Source organism: Salvelinus sp. IW2-2015, linkage group LG11 (assembly GCF_002910315.2).
Source record: "Salvelinus sp. IW2-2015 linkage group LG11, ASM291031v2, whole genome shotgun sequence".
In the NCBI taxonomy this organism is placed as follows: Eukaryota; Metazoa; Chordata; class Actinopteri; order Salmoniformes; family Salmonidae; genus Salvelinus; species Salvelinus sp. IW2-2015.
In genome coordinates, this window is record NC_036851.1 from 22,279,496 (window position 1) to 22,301,486 (window position 21,991).

The 21,991-nt window shown below is 45.6% G+C and overlaps 1 protein-coding gene across 9 annotated transcripts in view; it reads left to right on the top strand.

Annotated features, from left to right (window-relative positions):
- The window catches only part of LOC111969988 (ephrin type-B receptor 2-like), a 182,979-nt gene that overhangs the window by 121,144 nt on the left and 39,844 nt on the right, over positions 1–21,991 (top strand). For all 9 annotated transcript variants that reach the window (XM_023996443.2, XM_023996448.2, XM_023996446.2 and 6 more), the window contains exons 4-5: positions 11,139–11,294; positions 14,156–14,491. In XM_023996443.2, coding sequence (XP_023852211.1) covers positions 11,139–11,294; positions 14,156–14,491 — 492 coding nt within the window. The remainder of the gene's footprint in view (positions 1–11,138; positions 11,295–14,155; positions 14,492–21,991) is intronic.

Consider the following 21,991-nt stretch of genomic DNA (forward strand, 5'->3'; position numbering starts at 1 on the left):
CCTTTGCTCTGGTTTCGCCTTTCTCTCTCTCTCTCTTTCTCTCTCTCCTCTCTCCTCTCTCTCTCTCTCTCCTCTCTCTCTCTTCTTCTTCTTCTCTTTGTATCTCTCTGTATCGTCTCCCTTCTATCTTTTTGTCCTCCCTTGTCTCTCTCTCCTCTCTCGCTCCTCTCTCGCGCCATCAAAACAAAGCCAGTGAGCAGTACTAGTCCGGCCCTTAGTGACAGAGCTCCCAAGGTGGGGTCTGCATGGGACAGGAGGCATAAAGGGACTGTGTGCCCGTCACTGGAGACAAGGAGGCAAAATGGGGTAGTGGGATGGGGGGGAATTGCAGGAGCAGCTGGCATTGAATCCTGTCACTGTCCCTGTGTAACCCTCTGACGTACCACACACGTACAAGCATACACACACACACGCCACACACACATACACAGTAAGATAAACATCGTATTTCGAAAACCTGGGTATCAGAGAGAGAGAGAGAGAGAGAGAGAGAGAGAGAGAGAGAGACCCCTCCTCCATGCACACAGTAGAGACAGCCTCTGTCAGCTATTTCCTGCATCTGTCTCTGGGCAACAAAAGATCCCTCACTGCATGCTTCTCACCTACCCGGGATACCCACAGCCATCCGGGGCTTAGTTGTTTTGTGCTAGGTGAAAAAATACTGCCCAGTGATTTTGATACGGATGATTTCAATCAACAAATCATTGACTGGAATTCAAAGAATCCTCTTATTGTCATGTACACGTTGAAGTGTACAGATATGAAACAGACAATCATAATATCAGTCAAAATATCAAATTCCCAGTTTTGCTACAAACCAACTTTATAAGATGTTTTAAAAATAGGTTATATTTGACAAAACAAGTCCATGACGTAGAGTAAGGCAGAATAGATGGATGCAGTTCAATGCATGATTAATACAATTCACCAATACATTTCTTGGTAGTCCAACAAATATTGCTATCAGGTTGTAAATCACATCTGGCCTGGTACATTGTTGGCTGCCTCCAGGCATTCGGGATGCACTGTTTCAGTTACAGTGACTTAATATGTTCGACAAAAACTGACAAATGTAACCAAGGCCTGGAATGTCAATACAATCAAATTAGCAAGGGCAATGATCACAAGTCAGTCATAATGTGGCTAATGGGCTAGCTTATTTATTTTTGTCCCTATTTATTTAGCAAGCTAAAAACCTGGAGCCTAATGTTTGCTGCTGCTGGGAGGATGTCATTGGACGAGTGGGTAAGTTGACAACTTCCCCCCTTCCCCATATCTTTTTTCTGTTATCCACAGTTAGCATATCTCTTAGTTGTCAATCAAATGTATTTGGCATCTATCAAATGGGCGGGTAGGCAGGCAAGTTCCCATTCATTTGTTAAAACGTGGGTTGGGACAAGCATGCATCGGCAGGCAAGCTGCAGGGCGAGCAGACTACTATTCCACATTGTTTATGAGTGCAATTTTGACGGCCAACTGACAAGGTTTAAGAGGGTTTATCTACTGTTCCCTCATTAGATTTTAGTTCATCTCGCTTTGGCTAATATTAGTTGTTGATTTTGTTGTTGTTGATGTGCATAGGCAACTGAGGGAGAGTTAGCATTTCATGGTTGTTTGATCGATAGGAACGTAAAGTTTCCAAATGTAAGAGGACACCCGTGGGATTTACATATTTGCAGAAATCTATTCAGTTGTATTTATGGCTTTTGGTGAATGCTTTCTAATAATCTAAAGTCGGGTGTTGCTACTGCCTCTAAATACACAGTCCAGTTCAAAGTGAATGATGGGAGGCCCGTTTAAGTAGCTGAATTTGTCYCTAGAATCTTTTACCAAGAAAAGTCGCTAGAGAGGCCTGCCTATGTGGTAAATGGCTTATTTGCATATTGGCCTATTGTAACTCTGATTGGCTATGGCACACTGGTCTGTGTAGACTCCGGTCCTGGACATGACAGATGTTTTTATTAGGTTTTATTTACTGCAGTGTCTATTAATTGTCCAAACGTATGGCTGCTTTCCCACTCTATATTGCTATAGAATTTTCACAAATGCCTTACTCTATGTCATTCCCAAACATTCTCTGAATGTATGAAAACGTGAAAATGAGTGCTTGCTTGTCAGAAAATAACAACAAAGGCATCATATTCTTTCTGGGGGTGTATATGAACAAATGTTAATACTATTTCATGTTGTTAAAATGCTGTCCGTTCCACTTTAACACCATGGTTGTCTGCAGGAGGTGCTCCTTCTCCCCCTTCTCCTCCTCCTCCTCCTGTTCTAGACAGTGTCTCTGATCACAGCTCGAAGCTCTAGGTGCAGCATGCGGAACGGTGAGGTCCTCCATGACAGGAGCTCCTGTTTCCCAGGCAACAGCCTGTCCTTGAGAAAAGGGTACATTTGGGAGTTTAGGGGCCAGGGCTCTGACAGTCGCCGTCAAAACTCATAAAGACTCCAAACACATTGATATGGATAGTGGAGTGGAGACACACATACTCCCTAAAAAAAACTATGAATCATAGCATGGTGTGTGTTTGTGTGTGTGTGTGTTTATATGTGTTTGTATGTGCTCTGTATGTGTGTGTGTGTGCGCTGTCTGCCCTCCCTTACCCCTATCCCAGAGGCGCGATACATTTCATAAAGCAAAAAGCATGATTTCATCATCCAAGATATTACTGTTCCAGTAAGGGGGAAATGTCATGACCAACTGCTTTATACAACCCTAATACCCATGTTGTTGGGTGTGTCCTGAGTATTGGCAGGTAAACTGTTCCCATGGGAGGGGGTGTATAAGGGTATGTGTCCATGTCCTTTGTCCCCCTCACAATGACAGGAGAAATTCTGACACGAGATCACTCCTACATCGTCCCGTTTCCTACTTGTCCCTTACGTCTCAAATTCTCAACAGAGCATTCCCGTTCAAGTGCTGATGGAGAAAGTCATTGTTTTCTCCCCATCCTGGATCACTGTAACACTCCCAGTACAATAGCCACCATGACTCTCTTAAATCATGGTAGCATGCAGTGCTGAGTGAAGCTGCGTTGAATCAGTCTGGGAGATCCAGCTATGTGCTTTATGTAACACCATTCACAGTGTGAAGTGTTGCAGTACAAAGCCAGTAGAGATGATGAATACAGTAACTCCTTTTAGCACCTGTCTGAAATGTCTTGTGTGGATAAAGACAGGACAGACTCTTTTGTCCTCATTACCACTGACAACATCAGTGACTATAATGAGCTGGGGAGGAGTAACACCTACAGTACCAGTCAAAAGTTTGGATACACCTACTCATTCCAGGGTTTTTCTTTATTTGTACTATTTTCTACATTGTAGAATAATAGTGAAGACATCAACACTATGAAATAACATGTGGAATCATGTAGTAACCAAAAAAGTGTTTTATATTTTAGATTCTTCAAAGTAGCCACCCTTTGCCTTGATGACAGCTTTGCACACTCTTTGAATTCTTTCAACCAGCTTCATGAGGTAGTCACCTGGAATGCTTTTCCAACAGTCTTGAAGGAGTTCCCACATATTCTGACTACTTGTTGGCTGCTTTTCATTTACTCTGCTGTCCAACTCATCCCAAACCATCTCAACTGGGTTGAGGTCAGGTGATTGTGGAGGCCAGGTCATCTGGTGCAGCACTCCATCACTCTTCTTCTTGGTCAAATATCCCTTAAGGAGCCTGGAGGTTTGTTTTGGGTCATTGTCCTGTTGAAAAACAAATGATAGTCCCACTAAGCTCAAACCAGATGGGATGGCATATCGCTGCAGAATGCTGTGGTAGCCATGCTGGCTAAGTGTGCCTTGAATTCTAAATAAATCACAGACAGTGTCACCAGCAAAGCACCCCCACACCATCACACCTCCTCCTCGATGCTTCACGGTGGGAACCAGACATCCGGAGATTATCCGTTCACCTACTCTGCGTCTCACAAAGACATGGCGGTTGGAACCAAAAATCTCAAATTTGGACTCATCAGACCAAAGGACAGATTTCCTCTGGTCTAATGTACATTGCTTGTGTTTCTTGGCCCAAGCAAGTCTCTCTTCTTATTGGTGTCCTTTAGTAGTGGTTTCTTTGCAGCAATTCGACCATTAAGTCCTGATTCACGCAGTCTCCTCTGAACAGTTGATGTTGAGATGTGTCTGTTACTTGAACTCTGTGAAGCATTTATTTGGACTGCCATCTGATGTGCAGTTAGTTGGCAGTTTCTGAGGCTAGTAACTCTAATGAACGTATCATCTGCAGCAGAGGTAACTCTGGGTCTTCCATTCCTGTGGAGGATTGACTAACCTTCATGTCTTAAAGTAATGATGGACTGTTGTTTCTCTTTGCTTATTTAAGCTGTTCTTGCCATAATTTGGACATGTTTTTTTCCAAATAGGGCTATCTTCCGTTTACCAACCCTACCTTGTCACTACACAACTGATTGGCTCAAACACATTAAGAAGGAAAGAAATTACACAAATTAACTTTTAACAAGTCACATCTGTTAATTAAAACAGGTGACTACCTCATGAAGCTGGTTGAGAGAATGCCAAGAGTGTGCAATGCTGTCATCAAGCTACTTTGAAGAATCTCAAATATAAAATATATTTTGATTTGTTTAACACTTTTTTGGTTACTACATGATTCCATATGTATTATTTCATAGTTTTGATGTCTTCATTATTATTCTACAATGTAGAAAATAGTAGAAATAAAGAAAAACCCTTGAATGAGTAGGTGTGTCCAAACTTTTGTCTATTACTGTACATTCCACTTGACGTATCATTGTGTAACTCTTCACCAGAGAGCATGATTTAGCAACTGAGGATCTATGTGTCAAATATGGGTTTTTGTGTGCTTGACAACGGTTATCTCTACAGGCAATTCAATGCTGTATGTATCTTCCTGTTTMACTATTTCTTGTGATCATCCTAATTATCAGTAGGGAGATAAGGGGAGTTTCAGAGGTAGCTCCTGTGACTGCAGGCAGGAGATGTAGCAGGTTGAGGTTGACAGGGCATCTTTAATGGAGATTAATTATTTTACAGGGGTCTGCCTGACTCTCTCTGGCCACACCCCAACCATCTGCAGCCCCATATACCGAGGCCGGGGCTCGGGGGTCTACCTCCAACCTGATTGGCCCCCTGGACCCTCCAGAGAGCAAGCTGTCAAGTGATCTGCCTGCATGAAATGACCCTTCACAATTTTTTGTGACTGCTCAAATGCCTGTAATTTTACCATACCCCATTTCAGTTTTTATTCTGTGTGGAAAAAAATGAGGAGGGGGGAAAAAAAGCAGCAGTGAAAATTCCAGACATTATTACTGTGCTGCATGTATGGCTCCAGAGATTCTTCCCTTTCATCTTTCCCCAATTCTATTGACACATGGTAGTTATCAGACACTATGGAAATACTGTGGTTAAGACACTTTTCCCTTTGCTGATTATACATTTTGGGGGTATTTATGACCTGATAATCATTATGACTGCGTGGTGTTCCAACTCAAGGAACACCATGGATATGTCGTTTGAATGAGAAAGATAATGTTTGCCACATGTGACAATAAGGTATGGGGAGAGGGTCTAAGTGTGTGCAGAGGTGTTTGTTGGTTTCTTACGTGTAATGAATGGGGATAATGAATGAGGACGTTGGGTTTCTGGAAATAACTTTACTGCTGTTATCAGGTTACAACATTTTTAATCCACCAGCAAATTATTTTTAGTGAGCTACTATGTTGACCTGGCCCATGTTCCTTTTGTCCTTGAATGCTAACCCATACCACAGTTATACTGGGGGTTGTACTCATGTACTCTGTGCCCCAGTGAGAGAAACCTCTGATACCAAGACTGGGGTACAGAGTACATCTGAGCCTGGTATTTGGCACCTAGGAGATGTATAGATAGCTGAAATTGTCCTCTGGGCTGTGGCCAGGGGTTGTTTATAAATGCATTCTGTCAGCATTGTGTGTGTGTGTGTGTGTGTGTGTGTGTGTGTGTGTGTGTGTGTGTGTGTGTGTGTGTGTGTGTGTCGCTGGTGTGGTGTTGGGACATGTGCCGGCTTTCTAGTCTGTATTGTGAGCCTGGGCCCTCCCCCTCTCCAGGCTGTTGAGAGGCATTTCCCAGGTGTCTCACACATTTCTTACTAATCTCCTGCTCACATGGGCTCCACCGGAGCACCTAATCTGTCTCCATGGCGCCCGCTGGGTAGATTTGGGCTTGATGCTGTCTGAGGAGAGCTCACTGACAACTGTAGAGGAACATAGCTTAGAGCAGGGGCACTGACAATGACTCACCTTCCACCTGCCAGATCCTTCTGCAGATACACACACTCACACACACACATTCATGCATAATTAATACACAACGACAACATAGACTTACATACATGTGCAGTCTTCACACACATGGATAGAATGTAAGATGAAAGCAGCCATCACTCACTGGACCTTGAGGGGACTGCACAACCAGTGAAGGCTGCTGTTTTGACCCCAGCCTCTGAATCACTGTGAAGTCCAGCCCTCTCCTCTCCTTAGTAGTGCAAGTGGGCGTCCGACTTACTCACACAGGAAGTGTTCCTGTCCTGTCCAGGAGGTGGAGAGAAGCTTAATTTACGCCCAGTAGGTCATTGGTCACCCTCACACCCTGCTCCCCAGTGCGAGCCACGCCGAGATACAGGCACGCTAATTGCATCAGACAGGGAAACCTAGAGAGGGAAGTGAATATCTAATTTGTGCCTGTGTGTGGGGTGAAGTGAATGCCAGTCGTCTAATTGCTTTCACACCGCTTTGATTGAATTAGCTGGCCCTGTGTGAGACCCAGGCCTTAATTGAATTCTGGGGCCCTGTATGTCACTGCTCAGCCAAATAGAAGTGTGTTCCCTATGGAAGGGCCGGCATGAAGGGGACAGACTGGCTTTACCTACACCCCCTACCTACAATATGGATGCTCTCCTTAGGTTAACTTGTGGCCATGGCTTGCACAGCTGGCTGGCCCATCACAAGGTTAGCTCCTCCTCACATGTGACCACTGCAGAGAAAACATCTCAGGATTCAGAACAGTACAAGTGTATTCGCTGTCCATATTATAGCTAACAGTTTTTCCTCTTCTAATTTGGATCTGATTTGCTCCTTCATCGGACAGTAAGTATGGTACAAAACAGCCCCTCTCTCTTTATGGTCTATCCTTATTAAGGGATAACATCTCATCTATTTTTCCCAGTGATCCAAATTGTTTATACAGTAGACAGACAGTAAACAGAGAGCAGAAGTGCCATGACGACCAAGCCCATCGCTCCCTACAGTGGCCCTCTCTCTCTGTGACAATAGAAAACGTCCACACAGAGAAGCCCTGTGACTCTGCCCATTTTCACAGCTTTCAGCACTTTTTTTCTGCTGCGCTAACAAAACCTCACACCTCCAGTTCTTTCCCCTCCAGCCTTTTGTCTTTCACACTCACACGCAATGAACACTCACACACGCACGTACGCACACACGCACACACACCTTACCCCTTTCTCTCCCTTGTCTCTTTTTGAGGGCTGCTTTCATTAAATTCAGCATTTTTGGGGGCTGGTTTTGAAGCAGCTGAATAGGAGGAATGGGGAAACAGGAGAGGGCGTGGGGGGTGTGGACAAAGGACCTCTCTGTCGGGTGGGGTTGCTGGGGGACGGGGACGGGGACGGGAGAGGTGTGGAACAGGTCATGGGTTTCTCTCAATAGACATGCCTTTGGCTGGATTAGTGGCTGTTATCAGCCAGATGATTCCCTGGCCATGGTAAGGCACTGCACAGCTCAGACAGCCATGATGGAAATGCCAAATGCCCAGCCTTTGTTTGGGTTCTTCCTGACTGTCTGGGCACACCGTTCTGCTGCTGTGCTGCCTGCAAATATTTCTGTCTGTGTGTGTGTGTGTGTGTGTGCATGTACTGTATGTGTCTGTACGTGCACGTTTGTGTGTGCATGTGTGTGTCTGTTCAAACTGAGCTGGAGAAGCCAGATGCACTGTCAGCTCAGAATGTTTCCAGTAGTGGCTGGCTTCATCATCAGCACTGCCACTGAAAACAATGGAGCCCCACCTTTTCACACAGACTAGGCTTTATACAGTGGCTCTGAGCTGCAGGTTCTCTCTTTCCATTAACATACATTTGCCTGGCTGAAACTTCCGGGAAGCCTTTGAAACAACCAGCAAATGACCTGCTGTAAAACCTGACTGGCTCCCTGGCACGGAGGACTTACCTCTCACAATACCCTTTTTATACAGTGAGTCAACAGTACTCCCAAATAAATTCTTTATGTCAGGATGTGTTATTAAAGTTCATAACACAGACAGAAAGGGTTGGGCTCTAGCCAGTCACTGTGTTGCCTCTGCTCTGGAGAACAGCAGTCATTGAGATGTGACAGCCAAGCCTTTCCTTTCTTGGCGTGTGCCTGGAACCACTTTGAGGTGATCTGGACCCTTTGACACAGCTGACACTAAATTAAATCTGAAGTGTTTATAAATTCCATTAGAATGTTTCTGTGCGCCTTTTCTTCTTGACTTAATGCAGCGTTTCATCACTTCTGTCAAAATCCAGAAAGCTGAGAAAACGTGCTTATTTATTTAAGGATATTAATAGAGACATATATTTAAAAAGAATAAAAGGAGGGAAAATAAAACACCAGCAATGAATATTCCCCTCATTATTACCTCCCCTTGCCAGAGGGATGTCAGAAGCTGCATCATAATAAGGCTTCAGCCATTGCATGTTGACTGAGCGAGTCGAGGGAGATTGTGATCAAACAGCTCAACACTACCAATCTGAGTGAGGAGGGAATCAAAGCGCTGATCTGCTTTTTAATCAGAGCTATGTACTCGTCCGCAGGCTACATCTGACACCGAGCAGCTCCCCAGCCTTCCAACACAGCCTCTTGAAAGACTGGTGGAATCCCCCCCCCCAAAAAAATATATGGCCCTGGTGGTGACAAGCTGAGCCCCACATCTAACACAGCCTGGGCTGTCTTTTTCTCTGTCTGTTAGTCTCTCTATCTCTCTGTCTCTGTCATGGATGCTACAGGACAGTAGGAACAATAAAGACAGAAAAAGCGATACCTGGTCATATCCGGCTACCAAACAATAGACAATAGGCCTAGTTGTTGACACTGTGCCCCCTTCCCAACTCTCTCTTCCATATAAAACATGCTTGCCCTAAACACCCATTACTCAATCCTAAGCGCCGCCTACTGCCTTCTGTCTTTCTCTTCTTCTCTCCTCTGCTCCACCCCTTCTCCTTTCCCTCTCGCTGGCTCTTTCTGCTATTTTCTTTGGTGGCGCTCCTCTGAGCTCTTCACTGCCATAGACCACTGTGTTCTTTAGTCTCAGTCCCAATCCACAGATCTGTAGCTGGGGCCTCATTCAGTGACTCTGGTGACTGGCAGTGTGAATGTGCCGGCCTCATGTTTCACTCTGTACCAGATCGCTTTCCCCCATCAATCACAGGAGAATAAAAATATATTGAGACTAATATTTATTGAAGAGCTTGATCAGATTTCCTCCGTTTTATCCCCAATACTGCTTCCTGCGGCTGATGTTTATGACAATGATCTTTCCACAGGATGCATCAGCCTCACTGAAAATGTTCCTCTGTTTGTGTGACACTTTTTTCTAAGGAATCTGAGTTTGATGGGCCAGGGCCAGGGATTGGGCTACTAAAGCACAGCAGTGCTCTAGTGTGTGCAGCAGTCTTGGACAGAGGATGATGATTGAGATGTGTTTTCCAGGGAGTTTGTGGGGAGTTGGGATTGGAAAAGAGCAGTAATCCTGCTCCAGCATGGTGTTCCAGCATGGTCACTGGGAACTGGTATCTGTCTTCCTAGTATAAACAGTGGGATTGAACCCAGACTTATCCTGCCTTGTGATTTGACCTTCTCCAAATAAAGTTCCAGCTGCAGACGTTTCCATATGACACACACTTTAATCCAGCTGTAATTGGCAGCTCAGACCAGGGATGATAGGGAAATGACGGTTTTATTATTCCTAGATATGGAACATAGTGAGAGTTTGTGAGATGGGTTATGGTGCAGGATTCAACAGGATAAGGATCCCTCCAGATGTTGTTTTTTTTGCAATCCCAATGTTACATAATGTATCACAGCAGGTAGCATTGGCATAAGGACATTCATAACTCTGTGAAGGTCATTCATAAGTGTGGCACCTCCTGTGTGTGGATTTTTCATGTGTGTCTTTAGCTCGTAGCGAGTCCCCACACTACTCCATTTCCTCCTTTTACGGATGGGGAGACAAGGAGGGAGGTGGGTGGTGATTATCTCAAGCTATACCAACCTCAGCTGGTTTGACCCCAGTACAAAAACAGCTCTTGACATGGTGCTTGAGCAGGGGCTGCTGTGCATTCTGGGAAGGGTTCCACTGTGTGTGTGTGTGTGTGTGTGTGTGTGTGTGTGTGTGTGTGTGTGCTGTGTCCTCTGTGTGGTGTGTGTGTGTGTGTGTGCGCGGGAGTGGGGGCAGGAGTGGGGGGTAACTGAGGTAAGGATGAAGAGGATTTCAGGGAGAGTGAGTTTCACTGTAAATGTAGTGCTTGACTGCTTTTACATGCGTACGCCACGCACGCACACACACGCACACACCACACACACACACACACACACACCACACACACACACACACAACACCACACACACCAACACACACACACACACACACACACACACACACACACACACACACACACACACACACAGTTTTGATGCAGTAGTGTGTGATCACCACCCCTAACCATGGCTGTAAGTTTTCCTGCCACTCTCCCAGCAAGAGTAGAGGACCTTTAAAGAGCACTTAACAGGAAGTAGTCCACTCCAGAGAGTCTCAGGCAATTAGTGTGCTGTGAGCACGCTGAATAATTAAAGTAAAACACAGTACTGTACATGTTATGTTGTCATCTCCACAGAGAAACCCTCACATGCGAGGAGGATGCACTAATGTATATTTATGCTCAACTGTGATCTGTGTTTGTCTCTTTTGCATTTTGGTCTCTGGACCACATGTCTCGTAGTGAGATGAAGCCAAACAGGGAATAAAACTGACCAAACATGAAATACAGTATGTAAATGTGGATATGTTCATATCTCATCTCTCTCTCTCTTCTGTTTTTATCCCAGCTTGTRCATCGGGCTTCTTCAAGCCTATACAGGGTGATGTATCCTGCATGCAGTGTCCAATCAACAGCCGCACCACCAACGAAGGAGCCACTAACTGTGTGTGCCGCAACGGTTACTATCGCACTGACTCAGATCCCTTCCAGATGCCCTGCACAAGTATGTACTATCGACCAACACACACAAACACACTCTTTTCATTTCACACCCTGGTCCTGAGAAACTGAGAGGAATCAAAGATCAATGGACACCAGAGCCTCTCTGAGCAGAAACAGAGGAGGCCTGTCAGAGAGCAGTCCCTCACATACACCCAGCACTGCCAACAGGTCTGGCCCAAAACACATAGGCCAGCCTCCCCACCTCACATCATAGAGCCCTGCTGCCCTCAGCCAGAGCAGAGGTTACTGGGTCAGGCCATGCAGCATTGTAGTGGGACAGACAGGGGGAATAGACTAGGCCTAGATTCCTCTTGTCATGCCAATGAAGCCATTTGAATTTATGGTTAACGGAGGGTCTAAGAAAAGAGAAAGAGAACACAGGCGGGATAAAGATTAAGGGGAAGACATGAACACAGAGAGAGAGAGAGAGGAATATGCAGTATATATAGTGTGCTGAGAGAGAGAGAGAGAGAGAGAGAGAGAGAGAGAGAGAGAGAGAGAGAGAGAGAGAGAGAGAGAGAGAGAGAGAGAGAGAGAGAGTGAGAGAGAGCTCCTTTCACAACCATGGCTGATTTTTTTCTCCTTCCCTCCTCTGTGAAAGGGAGAGGGACAGAAATATTTGAGCGCCTCCAACAAAGGAGATTTGCATAAGCCCGGCTCTGGGAACAGAGCAGCTGTTGTGAATGAGAAAGCAGCGTCACGTCGCTGGTATTAAACGCAGCGGGCCCGGGATGATTAAAGGAGGGAAACGGGCCTATCTGAGTGGCCCTCAAGCTAACAGGGGCCATTAGCCGCCCATTCCAGCCCTCCCCAGGAAAGAGATGATGTTTAGGAGGCTGTTTTTGCGTGAGAGAGAGAGAGAGAGAGACACACAGAGGGCTTCGATGGGCATTGCTCCAGGCCTGGAGGTCTGTTAATGGGAGCCAATTAAAAGGGCGGTTAAATAAGTGATCAATTCAGGTTTATGTGTTTATGGGCAGGGGGAATTTTGTTGTTTATCTCATTAGCCCTGGAGAGGGCATCCTCCCTAATTAGCTGCACATGCCCGTAAAAGATAAACAGTACTCATTGTGTGTTTGTTTGGGCTGTCAGTCAAATGTGATGCCATGGGGAATGTTACTTTCAACCAGTAATGCCTCTATAAGTAGTGGTTGTGTATGAGCAACAGTCACTTTCTCTGTCCTGCACTACATATGATGCTCTGCTATACATAACCAACAGATTGAAACAAATATGTGACAACATGGACATGAAAAGTCATCCTATCTTCATGTTGATGTCCAGTGTGTTTAAATGGGCTTCCTGGGGGAAGGATTTAGTTGAGCATACCAGGCAAAGACCTCAAAGAGACTGTACTGTATTTGTAGGAGTGTGGGTTCTCTCTCCTCCAGTGAAAGGGTTATTTGAGTAGGGTGATACTTGCTCTGGTATTCCTACCCTCAAGAACTCCAAGGACACAAGAAACTTAATTCCCCTGCCAACATCTGAATTAAATGTCATGAAGTAGTTCTTTTGAACTAACTAGAGTACATTGAGTCCATTKGTTTTTCTTACACCTTAAATCTGTAGACAAACCACACTCCACATACACTATATATTCAAAAGTACAGACACCCCTTCAAATGAGTGGATTCGGCTATTTCAGCTACACCTGTTGCTGTCAGGTGTATAAAATCGAGCACACAGCCATGCAATCTTCATAGACAACATTGGCAGTAGAATGGCCTTACTGAAGAGCTCAGTGACTTTCAGCATGGCACCGTCATAGGATGCCACCTTACCAACAAGTCAGTTCGTCAAATTTCTGCCCTGCTGGAGCTGCCCTGATCAGCTGTAAGTGCTGTTATTGTGAAGTGGAAACATCTAGGAGCAAAAATGGCACAGCCGCAAAGTGGTAGGCCACACAACCTCACAGAACGGTACCGCCGGGTGCTGAAGCACATAGCACGTCTGTCCTCAGTTGCAGCACTCACTACCGAGTTCCAAACTGCCTCTGGAAGCAACGTCAGCGCAGTAACAGTTTGTCTGGAGCTTCATGAAATGGGTTTCCATGGCCGAGCAGCCGCACACAAGCCTAAGGTCACCATGCGCAATGCCAAGCGTCGGCTGGAGTGGTGTAAAGCTTGCCGCCATTAGACTCTGCAGCWGTGGAAACGCATTCTGTAGAGTGATGAATCACGCTTCACCGTCTGGCAGTCCAACGGACGGATCTGCATTTGGCAGATGCCAGGAGAACACTACCTGCCAGAATGCATAGTGCCAACTGTAATGTTTGGTGGAGGAGGATGTTTTTTATGGTTCGGGCTGAGTTCCAGTGAAGGGAAATCCTAATCCTACAGCATTCAATGATATTCTAGACGATTCTGTGCATCCAACTTTGTGGCAACAGTTTGGGGAAGGCCCTTTCCTGTTTTAGTATTGCAATGCCCCCGTGCATAAAGCGAGGTCCTATAGAAATGGTTTGTCGAGATCAGTGTGGAAGAATTTGACTGGTCTGCACAGAGCCCTGACCTCAACCCAATCAAACACCTTCGGGATGAATTGTAACGCCGACTGTGAGCCAGGCCTAATCATCCAACATCAGTGCCCGACCTCACTAATGCTCTTGTGGCTGAATGGAAGCAAGTCCCCGCAGCAATGTTCCGACATCTAGTGGAAAGCCTTCCCAGAAGAGTGGAGGCTGTTATAGCAGCAAAGGGGGACCAAACTTCAAATTAATGCCCATGATTTTGGAATGAAATGTTTCGACGAGCAGGCGACCACAAACCTTTGGTCATGTAGTGTATGAGACTACTGTAAATGCTTCTCACATTCCTAACAGAAACCATCTCAGTTGACTGTCTATTGTCTGTGTGTTTCCAGCCGTGCCGTCGGCTCCTCAGAACGTTCTGTCTATCGTGAACGAGACGTCTCTGATACTGGAGTGGCAGCCTCCGAGGGAGTCAGGTGGCCGTGAGGATGTGGTCTTCAACATCATCTGTAAGAGCTGTGGAGGGGGCCGGGGAGGCTGCACGCGCTGTGGCGACAATGTCCAGTTTGTACCCCGCCAGCTGGGTCTGACAGAGCCCCGTGTTTACATCAGTGACCTGCTGGCGCACACACAGTACACCTTCGAGGTGCAGGCCGTCAATGGGGTCTCCGAGCAGAGCCCCTACTCACCACAGTACTCCTCCGTCAACATCACAACCAACCAGGCTGGTGAGTACACTCTTCCTTATGCTCTCTATGTCTCTCTCGCAGGCACACACACACACACACAAACACACACAATGACTCAGTTTCATATTCCTCGAGTGTGGAGTAAGTATGCATATTTGTTCTTAAACAGGAGTGAGAGGATTGTTGATGACGTCACAGGCAGGGTTTGATGGCCTGTTGGTCCTCAGAGTGTGACCTCATCAGGGCTCTCAGACAGAGTAGCTCAGCGTAGTGAGCACTACTCTCCCTCCTGTCTCCCCTGACTGCTGTGTGGTGATTACAGTCCTAACATCTCAGTCCCTTGCTTCATCCAGCCACTCAGATCTAGTGTTACTTATTAAGTTTATGAAGTCTTTGGTAATAAGCCTTGACTTCACTATGATCCCCATGCCCTCTACAAGCTACCTTAAAAACTGCACCCAAAATGTAATGGGAAGATTAGGAAGAAGCCATTGTATTTTCAGTGAATAATAACCTCTAATGAAAAACAGGTCTGTTTGTGATTGGCCTAACTTTTTCATCTGTGGGATCTTGGAGAAACATGCTGCAATCAATGTCTCCTGTAACTATGTTAGCCGTGCATGTTTTCCACTGTGTGCTTTGTGGTTGTAAATGACTGCGCCTCCATTATTTAATCCAAGCAGCAGAATTGATTTGCTCTTTAATTGTCTGTATGAGACGCATCATTTGGTGTGCCAGGCTGTGCTGCCTGAGCACTGATGAGCGGGAATACGGGCTACAGGCTTTATCTACACCAGGGCTTTGTGTCCTGTTGGCAGTATGAGTAAGTGCCTGTCATCTCTCATCTGACTGGCCTTCTATGACTGAGCTCCCCAAGGCCCTGTGTTACTGTGGATTATTAAAGTGGACATATAAAACTTCTCCATCCTACTTAAGTTCTTACGTGGATGTGACTCACTATGATTCAAGCGAGGAAGTTTGCAGAGATGCATGTAAGATAAAAGGCATTGAAAAGGAAGAAACAGTTATGCATTCTGTGGGATAGACTATATGGGCCTCATACAGCACTTTCAACACATTTTAATCAGATTTGTTTTTAAAGCAGCATGCAATACTAGTAGGTTGCATCCTGTAGTCAGTCAAATAATATTGCTTAAAAACATCTCTCTGAGTTTTTAATACAACTTAAAATGGATGTTTGAATTGAAAGAACCACTTCTTTTTGATGGTGTGTTTTGAAGTAAGTGGTTAGTGTGTGTGTGTATGTGGGAGGTGGCGGGGTGGGGTGGGGTGGGATGCGCAGGGGGGGTTAAAGACAGTCTCAGAGTGCAGTAAAGCCTTCTAATGAGGCCCCTGCCTTAACTCTCACACACTGGGCCACAACAAGTCTGCCACCCCTGCCCCAGCCTTCTCCCCCTTCCCCTGCCATAGAGTCCTGGCGGAAATTGGGGGGCTCTGCACTGAAGTGGCCGTCACTTTGTATTACAGCTCCAGAGCTCCCGTCAGAGAGAGCTGTTAAAGAGACTGAACTTTGGCTCACTACCCCTCCCCCTGCCCTGTGACCAGCCTGGGTCCTGCCTGGGACAGAGGGGCAGTGCTGTGTGGTTCCACAGTGGGCTGGGGCCGGGGTCAGTGGGACCAGGGGCCCGTAATTGTGTCTGGTTTGGGAAGCTTGGAGGTTACATAAACATCATGTCACCCCTAATTAGCAGTGCCGGCCCCGTACCTCCCCCTTACTTTACAGAGAGAAAGTGAGTGTGTGTGTGTGTGTATTTTTGTTAATCAGACACGTTTGGAACCTAAAGCTATGTGCTGGGGGCTTGAAAGAAACAAATACATAAGTAAATTGGATGTGACTGGCGTGAAAGTGTTCCTCTTGTGAACGACTCCCGTCCTCGGCTGCTGGAATTTGTTGACGAGGGGGAAACGAACAGGGTGTGAGGAGACGAGGGTAAGTTCTCATTCACCACCCCCAATCAAGCACATTACACATACTGTAACCCCCACCACACTCTGTTATGCTCATCAACAGTTTTCCTGTGACTGAGGACGTGCATGGTTGCCTAATAGTGCAGTATTTATTTTCATACTGTAGAGTCAGTCACATAATAAAGTGTTTTGTGAGGATATGACTAATTCCCACAAAATCAGAAAGGGTTCTGATTTTGGCCTTGATAAATAGCCCAGAAATCCTCATAATGATGAGTCACAACCAAACTATTCACTAATGATCAGCTTTTCTCCTCCATCAAATATTGAAAAGAGATGATCAACGCAATGTTTTCCATAATATTTAATGGTGGGCCTATAAACAATGAAAAGAGAAAGAGAGAAAGAGAGAGAGAAAGACAGAAAGAAGGGGAGAGAAGAGAGAAGTAGAGAGAGTGAAAAAGGGAGAGGGGGAGAGAGGTAATTTGGTGTGACTCTGAGGCAGCATGTCTGTGGCAGAGGAGGGGTGGCAGAACAGAGTGGGAGTTTTTTTAGTGAGACACAAATGTGTGACGATGACTTGATGAGTTAGGACAAGAGACGAAGAGAGGAGGGCAGTGATGAGACAAGCCCTCAGATGAGTAGTAATGCCTCAGTCCACCATCAGACACAGAATACTGTCTGCAACCCTCTGGTAATACTATTAGAGCTYGAATGTTAATACAGGAGTTGCTTGCCTGGGTTATACTGCTTTAGTGATTCATCTGTTGTGTGGCACGGGAGCAGCCTTAACAAGGCCTTATTGAGAAAAAAAATCAATGGTTTATTTTGGCTGTCTGCTCGGGGCCTGGAATGATACCCCTGGGCTGTGGGAAGGCACAGAAAACACCCACACACATGTAGAGTGGCTAGGGGTACAGGGGACAAATGGCTGAAGACAAAGCTAGCCTTTAGCTTTCTTTCATAATGATTACTGGGGGTTAATCATTTATAACACACACAATCTCGCTCTCTCATCATCATTGCTAGGGGATAAAATGGTTGCTAAAATCCCACCACCCCCCTTTAAGTGTTTAATCAGACACATCCCTGCCATCTCACTGGCAGCATGTGATTTTGTCCTGTGCTCTAAAAGACACAGAGACCGCTAGTCTAAGTCCACTTCACTTCTCTGGTCCGACACACACTCACATGCACGGACGCACACACACACACACACACACACTGAAGGGCTGTTTGATTGAATGAGGAACACACACAAGCCCAACACCAGAGCTTTCAATGAGTGACCGATAAATGTTGTGGTTCTGAGAGGAATTCATGTTATCACCGTGTCAGTCATGTCTGCCGGGGATGTCTTTTACACCAATCACAAAATAGATAATGAATGGTATAGATGATCAATGATAGTGTCCCATTTTGTGTTGCCTTACAGGCAGTGAATCACATTGATTCTACAGTAGGTGCGAGGATAGTCATGTTTTGCTCAACAGTGATTGCCCTGTTTATCAATAGTTACAGTGTACGTATGGTCGATGCAACAGTGTTCCCTCATCCCTCAATCAAAACCATTAGCATTCTGCCTGGGACTTCCATGGAGCCCTGCAGTTGATGAATCAGACCTCAATAGTCCATATACTCATTTATGTTTCTGACTATGTTCTATACCGTGTGTAGCTCTATTAAATTGCAGAGGACATGTTTGTTTAGGCCTATCATTAGCCCAAGGTGAGCCAGGGAAGCTACTGCTAATACAGGGAGGAAGGAGACTGACTGAATTGGTTTCTTATCGGGTGAGCAGCTCATTGTGGGACTGAATCCCATTACTCAGCTCATGGGTGGCTGCTGTAATCTGGCGCACCACTATCATACAGTTGGGGAAGATTTACCACTTAATTATCCCCTAAATTACCAGGGCGAACTGTAACCAGGCCACTAAGAACAAACTGTAACCAGGCCACTAGGAACACACTGTAACCAGGCCACTAGGAACAAACTGTATCCAGGCCACTAACACTAACTGTAAGCAGGCACTAAGAACACACTGTAACCAGGCCACTAAGAACAAACTGTAACCAGGCCACTAGAAACAAAACTGTAACCAGGCACTAAGAACTAACTGTAACCAGCCACTAGGAACTAACTGTAACCAGGCCACTAGAAACTAACTGTAACCAGGCCACTAGAAACAAACTGTACCAGGCCACTAGAAACTAAACTGTAACCAGGCCACTAGGAACTAACTGTAACCAGGCCACTAGAACTAACTGTAACCAGGCCACTAGAAACGAACTGTAACCAGGCCACTAGAAAACTAACTGTAACCAGGCCACTAGAAACAAACTGTATCCAGCCACTAAACTAACTGTAACCAGGCCACTAGACACTAACTGTAACCAGGCACTAGAAACTAACTGTAACCAGGCCACTATAACTACTGTAACCAGGCCACTAGAAACTAACTGAACCAGGCCACTAGGAACAAACTGTACCAGGCCACTAGACACTAACTGTAACCAGGCCACTAAGAACACACTGTAACCAGGCCACTAGACACTAACTGTAACAGGCCACTAGGAACAAACTGTATCCAGGCCACTAGAAACTAACTGTAACCAGGCCACTAGAACTAACTGTAACCAGGCCACTAGAAACTAACTGTAACCAGCACTAGAACCTAACTGTAACCAGGCCACTAAGACAACTGTAAACCAGGCCACTGAATCTAACTGTAACAAGGCCACTAGAACTAACTGTAACCAGGCCACTAGAATCAACTGTATCCAGGCCACTAGAAACTAACTGTAACCAGGCCACTAGAAAACTAACTGTAACCAGGCCACTAGAAACTACTGTAACAGGCCACTAGAAACTAACTGTAACCAGGCCACTAAGAACAAACTGTAACCAGGCCACTAGAACTAACTGTAACCAGGCCACTAGAACTAACTGTAACCAGGCCACTAGAATTAACTGTAACCAGGCCACTAGAAACTAACTGTAACCAGGCCACTAAGAAAAACTGTAACCAGCCACTAGAAACTAACTGTAACCAGGCTACTAGAAACTATCTGTACCAGGCCGCTGAGACAAACTGTAACAGCCACTAGAAACACTGTAACCAGGCCACTAGAAACTACTGTAACCAGGCCACTAGAAACTAACTGTAACCAGGCCACTAGAACTAACTGTAACCAGCCACTAAAACTAACTGTAACCAGGCCACTAAGAACAACTGTAACCAGGCCACTAGAACAAAACTGTAACCAGGCCACTAGAATCTAACTGTAACCAGGCCACTAGAAACTAACTGTAAACAGGCCACTAGAACAAACTGTAACCAGGCCACTAGAAACTAACTGTAACCAGGCCACTAGAAACTAACTGTAACCAGGCCACTAAGAACAAACTGTAACCAGGCCACTAGAAACTAACTGTAACCAGGCCACTAGAAACTAACTGTAACCAGGCACTAGAAATAACTGTAACAGGCCACTAGAACTAACTGTAACCAGGCCACTAGAAACTAACTGTAACCGAGCCACTAGCAAACTGTATCCAGGCCACTAAGAACAAACTGTAACCAGGCCACTAGAACTAACTGTAACCAGGCCACTAGACACTAACTGTAACCAGGCCACTAAGAACAAACTGTAACCAGGCCACTAGAAACAAACTGTAACCAGGCCACTAGAAACTAACTGTACAGGCCACTAAGAACAAACTGTAACCAGCACTAAGAACAAACTGTACCCAGGCCACTAGAACTAACTGTAACCTGGCCACTAGGAACAAACTGTAACCAGGCCACTAGAAACTAACTGTAACCAGGCCACTAGAAACAAACTGTAACCAGGCCATAGAAACTAACTGTAACCAGGCTACTAGAAACTAACTGTAACCAGGCCACTAGGAACAAACTGTAACCAGGCCACTAAGAACAACTGTAACCAGGCCACTAGAAACTAACTGTAACCAGGCCACTAGAACTAATGTACCAGGCCACTAAGAACAAACTGTAACCAGGCCACTAGAAACTAACTGTAACCAGGCCACTAGAAACTAACTGTAACCAGGCACTAGAAAACTAACTGTAACCAGGCCACTAGAAACTAACTGTAACCAGGCCACTAAGAACAAACTGTAACCAGGCCACTAGAAACTAACTGTAACCAGGCCACTAGAAACTAACTGTAACCAGGCTACTAGAAACTAACTGTAACCAGGCCACTAGAAACTAACTGTAACCAGCCACTGAGGAAACTGTAACCAGGCCACTAGGAAACACTGTAACAGGCCACTAGAACTAACTGTAACCAGGCTACTAGAACTAACTGTAACAGGCCACTAGAAACTACTGTAACCAGGCCACTAAGAACAAACTGTAACCAGGCCACTAGAAACTAACTGAACAGGCCACTAAACAACTGTAACCAGGCCACTAGAACAAACTGTAACCAGGCCACTAGAACTAACTGTAACCAGGCACTAGAAACTAACTGTAACCAGGCACTAGAAACTAACTGTAACCAGGCCACTAGAAACTAACTGTAACCAGGCCACTAGAAACTACTGTAACCAGGCCACTAGAAACTAACTGTAACCAGGCCACTAGAACAAACTGTAACCAGGCACTAGAAACAAACTGTATCCAGCCACTAAGAACAAACTGTAACCAGGCCACTAGGAACACACTGTAACCAGGCCACTAGGAACACACTGTAACCAGGCCACTAAGAACAAACTGTAACCAGGCCACTAGGAACACACTGTAACCAGCCACTAGGAACAAACTGTAACCAGGCCACTAGGAACAAACTGTAACCAGGCACTAGGACACACTGTAACCAGGCCACTAGGAAACACACTGTAACCAGGCCACTAAGAACAACTGTAACCAGGCCACTAGAAACTAACTGTAACCAGGCCACTAGAAACTAACTGTAACCAGGCTACTAGAAACTAACTGTAACCAGGCCACTAGAAACTAACTGTAACCAGGCCACTAGGAACAAACTGTAAACCAGGCCACTAGGAACAAACTGTAACCAGGCCACTAGAAACTAACTGTAACCAGGCTACTAGAAACTAACTGTACCAGGCCACTAGAAACTAACTGTAACCAGGCACTAAGAACAACTGTAACCAGGCCCTAGAAACTAACTGAACCAGGCCACTAGAAACTAACTGTAACCAGGCCACTAAGAACAAACTGTAACCAGGCACTAGAAACTAACTGTAACCAGGCCACTAGAAACTAACTTGAACCAGGCCACTAGAAAACTACTGTAACCAGGCCACTAGACACAACTGTAACCAGGCCACTAGAAACTAACTGTAACCAGGCCCACTAGAAACTAACTGAACAAGGCCACTAAGAACAACGTAACCAGGCCACTAGAAACAAACTGTATCCAGTCCACTAAGAACAAACTGTAACCAGGCTACTAGAAACTAACTGTAACCAGGCACTAGAAACTAACTGTAACCAGCCACTAGACCCTAACTGTAACCAGGCCACTAGGACAAAGTAACCAGGCCAACTGGTAACCAGGCCCACTAGGAACACACTGTAACCAGGCCACTAGGAAACACCACTGTAACTGTAAC